Source organism: Rhinoderma darwinii, chromosome 8 (genome assembly GCF_050947455.1).
Source record: "Rhinoderma darwinii isolate aRhiDar2 chromosome 8, aRhiDar2.hap1, whole genome shotgun sequence".
Taxonomy (NCBI): Eukaryota; Metazoa; Chordata; class Amphibia; order Anura; family Rhinodermatidae; genus Rhinoderma; species Rhinoderma darwinii.
The window spans coordinates 18,477,361-18,488,758 of NC_134694.1; the positions used below are offsets into that span (position 1 = coordinate 18,477,361).

The following is an 11,398-nucleotide window of genomic DNA, read 5'->3' on the forward strand; positions in this document are numbered from 1 at the left end:
GGAATCAGTAAGTATATTAAAATATTAGTTAAGATTTTAGAGTCTATGGGTCCTGAGAATAAGCAACACATGCCCTCAGACAGTGGGATATATCATAATCTTTAATATTCAGAGCATTAATCTCCGACTATTGCAACTACAACTCCCAGCATGTTCTGACATCCCGCAGCTCTTAGGACATGCTGGGAGTTGAAATTTTCCTCAATTTTCCTCAAGTTAGAGCCCAATGATTTAGAGTGTATTCTCCCCTTCTAACACGTGATCACATCTCCGTTAATGAATGATCCTCAGTATATAGTGGCCATTATTAATCAACGTCTCCCGCTGGCAGGTCATATGACGAGCATCACGTGGTTGTCACAGGTCCGGAGGGCGGGGCGACAGTGAATGAAGTGCTCACGTGATTCCGCAGTGACGTGTCCGGTCATCTGACACGGAGAGCTCTTACATTGTGGTGAACGGCGAGTCAGAAACCCGAGGTAACATGGCGAGTCAGTCAGCGGGGATCCAGCAGCTGCTCCAGGCGGAGAAGAGGGCGGCCGAGAGAGTGGCAGAGGCCAGGAAACGTGAGAGCACCTGTTACTATGGTTACCTGTTGGTTTTTCAGGGCGGTCACATGTCCTGACAACCTGTTGTATCCCCCCAGCTCTTGGCCTGGATTATCCCTGAGATAACTCCTCGTGTGGCCTGCCGGCTTATGTGGTGCCAGTTGTCTTCTTGCGAGAGTATGTTGGGGGTTGTAGTTTTAACAGTTGAAGAGCCACAGGTTGCTTATCGCGCTCAGTGGTGTCAGGGAGGTACTGCAGTCACTATGCAGGACTCTCCTTTATATTGAGGGGGCAGCATCCATATGATGTGACCCTATGGCGTTTATGCAGCAATGACTTCTCCAGCAGCTGTCGCCTTATCCTGAAGAACGTCATGTTGCGCCTTTTTGTGAGTGTTGGGGGGACGGGACGGCCAAAAGAGTGCAATCTGAGTCCTGGCAGAAGGGGTTAATGTCCTGCGCAAGGGTTTGAAATACTGAGAATTTACATAGAGGGGGTGTGGAGTTGTAAATGTATTGCGGTTACAGACATGATATGGTAATTATAATTCAGGGTTAACGCTAGAAGCTGCCTCTTTAATAATTCATCATGGAGTCCATCAGATGACTTTAGTGATCTCTTTGCTTAGTCTCAGGCCACACTTGTTCTGATCATTGCCCAGCAACCAGCGCTGGTCACCTGTAGGTCAGTGCCACCATCGTCACCATACAGAAATGCCATGTTCTCATGACGCGCCACCTGTGTATCCAAGCCAGAGAGACGGAAGATACTTGTGAATATAGTCTATTACATTTTGCCCAGTGTCGATCTTGAGGACCATGAATGGAAAAAGGAGCAAATGCTGTTTCCTACGTAATATATGTTCCAATCCTGTTTTATTTCATCTGCTTATTATCGAAGGCCCAGAATGAGGGCGTCACAGACAACTGAGGGTCTCTACATAAACAGCGCGTGGGGCCCCTCCACCTGCAGACCCACAACTTACATCTGCTCATATTTAAAATGAATAACTGTAATAAAAAAAAGTCATCCTTGGTGGTTTATGGTAGTGAAGGGGTTAATGGTAACATCCCCGGTGGTCTAGGACAGTGAAGGGGTTAATTATCTGTACTGAAGGCTGCAGCACTTGTTGCTCTTTCTCCATCTGTGTCTAGACTCAACACATTGCATCATTCTCAGCCAATCACAGAGCAGCTCAGATAAGCAGGGTCTCTGTGATTGGCTGACTGGGATGATGCAGTGTGTGTAATTCATGGCTGGGTTCACACTGTGCGTTCTTGTTTTTAGCATGCAGTTTTTTGTTGCTGAGCCCTCATTGAAACACATGGGGGTTGTATATAAAAAAAAAAAACTCAGTGTGGACCCGGTTTGTGGGAGACCGGTTGGGGTAAGAGAAGCAGCATACTTGTTTTAAACACCCCTCCCACCTCTGGGCCTTTGTGCAACTGCAGAGGCTAAATATCCACCCCTGCCCAGAATAAGTCACTGCTGCCATGTGATCATTGCTTTCATACATTAGCATTACCGAGTCACTGTACAGACCTGACTCGGGGACACATGAAAGTGGAGTTGCCTTGATCTTGACCGCAAAGTCATAGCCACGTCAGTAGCTGAGGCTGGAGCTCCACGGTAGGGTCATGGATATTGCTGTTGGTAGCAGGGACTCCTGTCTCCCAGGCTTTAGTTGGCAGCAGTGTGGCCTTGGATACTTGGTTGTGGATGGCTGTGTTTCCAAGTGGCATCTAACATCACACAACTCCCACTTTTCTCTCTTCTAGGAAAGAACAGACGTTTGAAACAAGCCAAAGAGGAGGCCCAGGCTGAGATCGAGCAGTACCGGCTGCAGCGTGATAAGGAGTTCAAAGCTAAGGAAGCTGCGGTATGTAATAAGTCTGTACATGAGCAGCGGGCTGGTTCTGAACTAGAACCACTGGGAGGTGGTGTCAATCTTTTTCCTACAACCGTTCAACCATCCCCTTTCACACTAGAGTAATATCGCCAGTAATACATGTGGTAAATAAAGGGGTTTTACTACGTTTTTTTTTTTTCCATGAGGGGAACCTATCGCTAGCTTTGATCTACCCAAGTTGCTATCACTTCTATATGGGGCTACAGGAAAATTTCGGAACATACCTGTGAGTGCCAGCAATAATGGAGCGCACTTTAAAGAACTACGTTTTAGTAACTTATGGCGCCGGAGTTACTAAAACTTATTGCTGACAGGTTCTTTTTAAGCAGTTCTAGAATATATATCCTTGCTCTTTTGCTGTGGGTTTTCCCCATCGACGTCAATTGAGAGTTAAAACCTGCAATAAGAAGCATGGGAATTTTTGCGGTGGAAAAGCTGTGATTCTTCCAAAATCACAACTACAAAAGAAACCTTTTTGTTTTAGAAATAATAAAAAGATTAATACATACTCCTGGGCGTTGTCATAGCAATCCGATTCTCTGTTCTCTGTCCAGGCCGGGCTCCTGGGAGGATGTTTCATCCCATTTGCTGCAGCCAATCACAGGCTGCTGCGGTCACATGGACTACAGAGTCATCCCAGGAGGATGCACTATGCAGAGATCAGAGAATCGCATCGCCCGGGTGTAAATATAAACTTTTTTTTTTTTTTTTTTTTTTTAAATGGTTTACGCAGCGGAGATTCTACCCGAAAATCTGCTTCACAATTTGAGGTTTTTCGGACTGAATTCCTTGCGGGTTCCAGGACCGATACGCTGTGCACTTTTACGAATCGTATCCGCCCTGGGTGTTCTCCCCCCTAAAGTAACATCTGGCCACAGCGTAAAAAACGAAGGCTGCAAAAAGCGCCACCAAAAACTCTCCTAAACGCTGAGTGTGCATCTAGCCTGATGGTTGCTGCAATTTCAAAACCAAATAGTCAAATGAGATTGCTGAAGTTGTATGTGACTGGTCCACTTTAAATACTGTTGGAGAAGGATCCTGTTTTATGTTCTCCCCCCACACACATATAATTCTTCCTTGTGATCAGTAATTTGTTCCACTTGGACTTGTCTAATATTCACGTTTTGCGTGACCTTGAAAATCACAGTAAATAAATGCACAATGCCGGAGTTGGTCAAACTGAGAGTAATATATAGTGATAATGGCTGGCACGGTTCGCCTGAATTAGTCTTCTGCATGCATTCATTATTATACATGCTTGAAAGCTGACACCAGTCTTCTCAGGTGTAAGGCTCGGTTCACACGAGCACATTAACGTCCGTAATGGACGGATGTATTTCGGCCAGAAGTCCCGGACCGAACTCAGTGCAGGGAGCCGGGCTCCTAGCATCATAGTTATATACGATGCTAGGAGTCCCTGCCTCTCCGTGGAACTACTGTCCTGTACTGAAAACATGATTACAGTACGGGACAGTTGTCCTGCAGAGAGGCAGGGACTCCTAGCGTCGTACATAACTGATGCTAGGAGCCAGGCTCCCTGCACTGAGTTCGGTCCGAAATACGTCCGTCCATTACGGACGTTAATGTGCTCGTGTGAACCCAGCCTAAGATGAAATGTCCTTGTGTTCTCTGAGTGCAGCAGGTCTGTTTCTGTTAGGCATGGCCATCGGGTGTGTAGATCTATAAAGCTGGGGTGAGGTGGATTTAAAGAGGCTCTGTCACCAGATTTTGCAACCCCTATCTGCTATTGCAGCAGATCGGCGCTGCAATGTAGATTACAGTAACGTTTTTATTTTTAAAAAACGAGCATTTTTGGCCAAGTTATGACCATTTTCGTATTTATGCAAATGAGGCTTGCAAAAGTACAACTGGGCGTGTTGAAAAGTAAAAGTACAACTGGGCGTGTATTATGTGCGTACATCGGGGCGTGTTTACTACTTTTACTAGCTGGGCGTTGTGTATAGAAGTGTCATCCACTTCTCTTCACAACGCCCAGCTTCTGGCAGTGCAGCACTGTGACGTCACTCACAGGTCCTGCATCGTGTCGGCACCAGAGGCTACAGTTGATTCTGCAGCAGCATCAGCATTTGCAGGTAAGTAGCTACATCGACTTACCTGCAAACGCTGATGCTGCTGCAGAATCATCTGTAGCCTCTGGTGCCGACACGATGCAGGACCTGTGAGTGACGTCACAGTGCTGCACTGCCAGAAGCTGGGCGTTGTGAAGAGAAGTGGATGACACTTCTATACACAACGCCCAGCTAGTAAAAGTAGTAAACACGCCCCGATGTACGCACATAATACACGCCCAGTTGTACTTTTACTTTTCAACACGCCCAGTTGTACTTTTGCAAGCCTCATTTGCATAAATACGAAAATGGTCATAACTTGGCCAAAAATGCTCGTTTTTTAAAAATAAAAACGTTACTGTAATCTACATTGCAGCGCCGATCTGCTGCAATAGCAGATAGGGGCTGCAAAATCTGGTGACAGAGCCTCTTTAAATGGACACTAGCTTTTCAACAAACTTTGCATAAATGTAACAGTACAAGGGAATATAAGAAACTTTTGTAATATGTTTTATTAGAGAAAATGCAGCCTTCTCCACTTATCAGGCCCCTCTTCCCCTCCTAACTGTTCATTCACTCTGAATTTACTGCTAAATCCGTATTCTCATTCATATTATTCACTGTAAAGCACATTGAGCATATCGGTTTGTGGACATTCATTATATCATGTATTAATTCATTCACATTGTGACGTTTAATTATGTCTTATGGGACAAGCCTTTGAAGAAAAAATATTTCCTAATTTATCGTTTTTTGAGAAAAATTGTTACATTTATGAATCATTTAACATCTGAAGCTTCTGGCTAGACTGATTTATAATGAAACATAAGGAGGAGGAAAAGGAAGCTGCTTTTATTTAGGAGACCCTTCCTAGCAGTCCTTGATTTTTAAATAAACAGAACTTCATTTATAGTCCATTTCAGGGGTAGACAACCTCTTTTGTATGGTGTGCCGGTTAAAAAAAAAAAAAAGTACTCAGTGTGCCATGTGAGCATGAACGGCTATTGAACGCCAGCTGGGGTAGGGAGTGCATGTAGGAGAGACCACGGCTACTGAGCACCAGCTGGGTGGGGGACTGCACACACAAGAGACTGTGGCTATTGAGTACCAGCTTGGGGGTGCTGAACACTAGCTTCGAGGGGGGGGGGGTGCATATATTAGAGACTGGTTACTGAGCACCAGATTTGGGGGGTGCACATAGGCGAGACCGTGGCTACTGAACACCAGCTTGGGGGGGGGGGGGTTGATCATAGGAAAGAGCTGCCAATTATTTATTTTTTTTTCAAAATTTTTTATTGGGTTTTACAAAAAAAAGTATAAAACTGTATACAAGAAAGACCTCAAATAGTGTTGCCAATGATTACATCACATGCGCAGTAGTATGTTGTGGGTTGCATAAACAATTGATACAAATCACAGGTAGACATGAAACTTTGAGTGGAAATAAACGGTACGTTTGAATTTTACAATAGTCATTATGAATATATAACTTTGTTGATGCAGCAAAGTAGTGCATAAGTTTACATTGAAACAAACTAGAAATAAGAGAAAAGATGACCAAATCTCTGTAGCGAGCAGCACAAACTAATATAGATCTGTTAAACACATCCGTGTACTATGAGACTCATGCAGCCGGGTACATCGACACTCCTCCATTCCCGGGCAAGGACAGGAAAACACACCCATTATCTATGCAGACTACTCAAGGCCTATAAGAGGCTCACATCATAGGAACTCCAAATCCCAACAGGCCCAACTTTTCGCAACTTTCCCTCAACCTTAAGTGTAGCCTGTGTATTGTGACTCCATTTTGTGTGCAATATTAACAGAGGCCCAAATCTCCAAGAGAGAAGGAACTGTGGGCCTTTTCCAAGATTTCGCACTTGCGCTTCTGGCAGCTAATAAGTGCGATCCTACTGTCTGAGCATGAGGTGGTATTTTATTCGCATGAAGAAAGCACAATGACAAATCTGGCGACATAGTAATATTGGTCGTCAATAGCCTGTTGAGGGCGTAAAACTGTGGACCAAAACTACTTCAGGTCAGGACACTGCCACTAAGCACGTAGGTACGTGCCGCGGAGGCCGCAACTCCTCCAGCATAAATCGGAATAATCGGGATTAACCTTTAACTTCGACCCGGATCTCAAACGCCATCTGAGCAGTAATTTATGTGCTAGTGCCAACTGGTGTACTCCTTTTGAAATATGTTTGATCCATTTAATTGCCGTTAACCAGTCTTCCGTGTCGTACACCCCCCGCCCCCAGGTCCTGCTCCCAATCTAAAACCTATTTAGACTTAACATCTTTATCACAATCGGTGAGGGCACCATAAAAGCATGAATATCTTGGGACTAAGGCCTAATGCACACGGCCGTGCCCGTAATCACAACCCGCAATTGCGAGCACAGCCGGCCGCAGCCCGCATTTTTGGTCCATTCTCCCATACAAAGTATGGGAGCACGGCTCGTAAAACGCAAAAGATAGGATATGGCCTATCTTTTGCGGTACACTTCTACGGCATGGACACCTATCCATAGCGATATGTAAAGGTGTCCACGGCCAATGGAAGCTTAATGGGTCCGTAATTGCGGACCGTATTGCGGTCTGCAATTACGGATAATTTTTACGGTCATGTGCGTGGGCCCTAACTGAAGAATAATAAAGAAATGCTAATCTAGGAAAAAATTGCATAATGAAGCGCTTCTCTCTCCCTATGTTCAGCGCTGCCAAGCACACAACGATGCTGGGCACCAGGAGAGAGGAGTGTGCCAGCAAACCATGCACCAGGTGCCACAGGTTGCTGACGTCTGGTCTATAGTGTGTAAGTTGAAGACTGATCTGTCTGTCACATTCCTGATGTGGACAAATAATAGTAATGACCTATCCATAGGTCTTCAGTATATGATCGGTGGGGTCCGACAGCCTGATACCGCACAGCTCAGCTGTTTTGGCTGCCTCTGGGCACCGGATGTTATTCCGGGGTCGGCACTGGAAGCAGAAGGCACTGACCACTGTATACAGCTGATCAATGCGGGGTCTGGCTGTCGGACCCCCACCAACCATATACTGATGACCTATCCTGTGGATAGGTCATCAGTATAAAATAATGGCCCCCAAACTGGACAACCTCTTTAAGGTAAAGGTCCCAAGTGGGCTAACTCTTCTTAAAATGAAGTTGTCCCAGCCATTCATCTGCTCAGAGGGTCCAGCTGTTATCGCTGGGGAAACTGGGTTTAGTCTTTCAGACCGTGAGCTGCTCTTTGTAGTGGCTCATAGAGGAAGGGTCCTGAGAGGAAAACACCTCTCACATCTATAAGTCTTAAAAGTACGTATGGAAAGGGTTTGTCCAGATGGGACAACCCCTTTCAAACCTGTATCCGAATAGTAAGAATGATGAGTGGGAGCGTTCTCACAGTTATTGGCGACCAGGGAGATCTTAGACGTAGTGGATATTATTCTCTATGTGATCGAAAAAGCAGCTCTATGAGAACTGATATGTTTGACAATGGTAGATTTCCAACTACACGCAATCCTAGAAACTAAAGGCCGTAGAAGTCTGGAGCACAACCAGCTGAGTTTACGAGAGAGACTGTGCACAGTTACTTCACATAAGGATCCTTAAAGGTACGCTTTCAGAATTTGTAAGATTTTAAATCTCCTAAGATCTGTTTTTGTGGATCCTTTAACAAAGATTACGCTTTATCCAAGTGCTGCTATATGAGTCTTAGATTCTGGATTCCTTTTTACAGTGTATGTAGGTGGAGGATTTGTACCTTTCTTGTACATGCTTTCATTCTGATTGGCTTGCATGGTAGTTAAATAGGAGTTGAGGTCTGTTGATATTTGTTCTCGAATAATTTTACTTTGTCTCTATCTTTTAGGCTTTGGGCTCCCATGGTAGCTGCAGTGAAGGAGTGGAAAAGGAAACCATTGAGAAGATCTCCATCGTCCAGGAGAACTATAAGCAAAACAAAGAGACGGTTTTAGACCAAATACTGTCACTAGTGTGTGAGATAAAGCCAGAAATTCACATCAACTATCGTATTAATGGTTAAAGTCCTTTATGTGTTTACGGGTTAGCTTCACACTCACTCATTGTGCCCAGGCACATGAGCAGTTCTCTCCCTGGAAATAGCACTGCCCTATTGTCTATGCAAAGTCATAATGTAATAGTTGGTAGAGCCCTGCACGGCTCTCAGTAGGGTGTACGATAATATAGATTTTACCGTGAGCCTTACACAAGGGGTTAACCATTACACAATATGAGATTTCTTGTTATGTGAAAGGGGAACCGTTAGCTGGGAATTTCTGAGTGTTGAAGATTCGCCGGTTTCTAGTTTGAGGAAGGAGTGTCTTAATCGGGTCTTCCTCAGATTTTCTACTGATTGTCTTAGTTTGCATTTCCTTGTCTACCTATTAAAATATTTCCAGTTTTCCTTCATAATTTGTTGTCTTTGTTGCAGTACAACCTTATTCTCCACTACATATACTCTATGCTACTGGTGGATAAAGCGCAGACTTTATGGAAAAAGCAAATTTGTTATTGATATATACCTCAGGATTGTAGGTGCGGTAGGTATAAGTTCTTGTATTAAGAGACTTCATTATATGCAATTGCTATTGTATTCAAACTTATTACACTAGCGGAGTTTCTCCTGTCACCAGCTAAAGTGACAGAACAGGGGAGCTGTATTAAACCACAAATTTACCTGTTGCAAAGGTGTCTCCAACATCAGTATAGGAAAGGGTTCTTTACAGTAAGGGTATTTAAACCGTAGAATGCTCTACCACAAGGCCTAGTAATGACAGAATATGGAGCAGTATAGATTAAAGGAGGGGGGAGTGCGATCCAGAGAAATTGTCTGCTGTTGGGTAAAGATGAAATTCCCCTGCCTAAGATTGTAAGTGTATTTCTCCATTTGTGCATACTTCTAAGGGTATGTTCACACTACCTATTTTCAGATGTAATTCAGTAGTTTCACGCCTGAAAAGACTGCTTCATTACGTCTGCAAACATCTGCCCATGGGTTTTACGATCTGTTCAGACGAGGTGTAATTTTACGCGTCACTGTCAAGACGGTGCGTAAAATGATGGCTCGTCAAAAGAAGTGCAAGACACTTCTAGGGACGTTTTTGGAGCCGTTTTTCATAGACTCTATTGAAAACAGCTCCAAAAATGCAGCAAAAAACTCGAGTTGCTCAAAAAACGGCTGAAAATCAGGATCTGTTTTCCCTCGAAAACGGCTCCGTATTTTCAGAAGTCTTTTGTTAATTGTGTGAACATACCCTCAGGCTTTTTTATTTGCCATGTGAGTGCACATCAAGAACACCAGTTCATAGAGACCACTGGAAGCATTGGCTCGTGTGATGCATTAGCAAACCTACAAAATTTGCCTTCGTATAGTATTACTATAACAAAAAAAGAAAAAATGTTCCAGGACATATCCAGCACTCATCAGAGTATGTACTCTTATGAGTGCTGGATATGTCCTGGAACGTTTTTTTCCTTTTTTTTTTGTTTCTTAGTCGGATGTTTCTGGGACGGCACCGTGTACTATTTTTTTTCGTTACACTAGTCAGAGGTTTCTATTTGGATATATTCTTTATAATCTCTGTATAGTATTAGGCTGAGTACACGTGGAGTAAAAGTACACAGCGTATCCGCCCTGGGACCCGCAGAGAATTCTGCCTTAAAAATCACACCAAATTGTGTTGCTTTTTTTTTGGGTGGAATCTCCACTGCAAAAACCAGTGCTAGAAAGAAAAAAGGTTAATACTTACCCCCAGGCATTGTCATAGCAATACGTCCCTCGGTTCTACGTGCGGCCCGGCCTCCAGGGATGATGCTGCAGTCCATGTGACCGCTCTAGTTCAAACATCATCCCAGGAGGCCGTACTGCACTCAAAACTAAAATGCGTCGCTGTGAAAATTCGTTTATTTTTATTTAAACCCAAAAAAGTTTTTTCTGATTTAACCATTGAAGGGGTGGAATCACAGCTCTTTCACCGCTGAAATCACAACATTTGCCTATTGCAGGTTTTACCCCCACATTTAATTCAATGGGGAAATCCTTCAACTAAAGAGCAGCGATTCCGAAGCATAAATTGACGTGCTTCAGATTAAAAAAACACTTCGCAGGTCAATTTATGAACTGTTTCTTGGCTGAATTTGTTCAAATCTCATCCACTCTGCTGCTACTGTTCTACGCTTCGGATTTTCCACAATGAAAATAACGTGAAACAGAAAATCTTTACTTGGTGTACAAATACATTCTGTGAAATAAGATGTTTATCAACGCTAGAAAACCTAACTGATGTCAGATGTAGTGACAAAGTCTGCATTTATGTCAAATTGTACTCCCTATTCAGTGCGCATTGTTTTCTGTGTGGTTTCATTATGGGGCGATCAGCAGGAAAGCAGGGGATTTGTAACTCTGTAATGCCATATTCAAATAAGGCAGTCACTAGGATAGGTAATCAATGTCCGATTCGTGCGGTCTGACCCCCAGCACCTCAGCTGATTAAGGGTACGAACACACGGCGTAAACACTTTGGATTTTCTGCAACGGATTCATTGAGGAAAATCCGTAGCAAATTACAGTAGCAGCAGTATAGGTGAGACTTCAACAAATATCCTCCCCACACACCGTAAAAAAACGCACATAAATTGACATGCTGCAGTTTCCTCAACTGCAGCATGTCAATTAATGCTGCGGAATGGCAGCTATTCTGTAGCAGGTTTTCCCCCATTAAATTCAATGGGGTGCTTAAACCCGCAACAAAGTTGAGTGATTTGCGGCGGAATCACAGCGATTCCACCGTGAAAATCGCAAGTAAGGAACAAAAAAAAGTTCTACTTATCCAGAGCAG

General features: G+C 43.9%; 1 protein-coding gene across 1 annotated transcript; it reads left to right on the forward strand.

The window, feature by feature from the left end:
• The first annotated feature begins 372 nt into the window (after positions 1 to 372).
• Positions 373 to 8,972, forward strand: ATP6V1G1 (ATPase H+ transporting V1 subunit G1). The gene is made up of 3 exons (XM_075835405.1): positions 373 to 566; positions 2,327 to 2,427; positions 8,410 to 8,972. Exons 1-3 carry the CDS (start codon positions 485 to 487, stop codon positions 8,581 to 8,583), a joined length of 357 nt encoding a protein of 118 aa, XP_075691520.1. The 5' UTR covers positions 373 to 484; the 3' UTR covers positions 8,584 to 8,972.
• The last annotated feature ends 2,426 nt before the right edge of the window (positions 8,973 to 11,398 follow it).

What these genes read in the sequence shown, in the direction of transcription:
- ATP6V1G1 (XM_075835405.1), top strand. Translation starts at nt 485, where the DNA reads ATGGCGAGTCAGTCAGCGGGGATCCAGCAGCTGCTCCAGGCGGAGAAG. An exon ending in AGTGGCAGAGGCCAGGAAAC is followed by an intron (nt 567 to 2,326) that starts GTGAGAGCACCT and finishes TCTCTCTTCTAG; the next exon opens with GAAAGAACAGACGTTTGAAA. An exon ending in TCAAAGCTAAGGAAGCTGCG is followed by an intron (nt 2,428 to 8,409) that starts GTATGTAATAAG and finishes TCTATCTTTTAG; the next exon opens with GCTTTGGGCTCCCATGGTAG.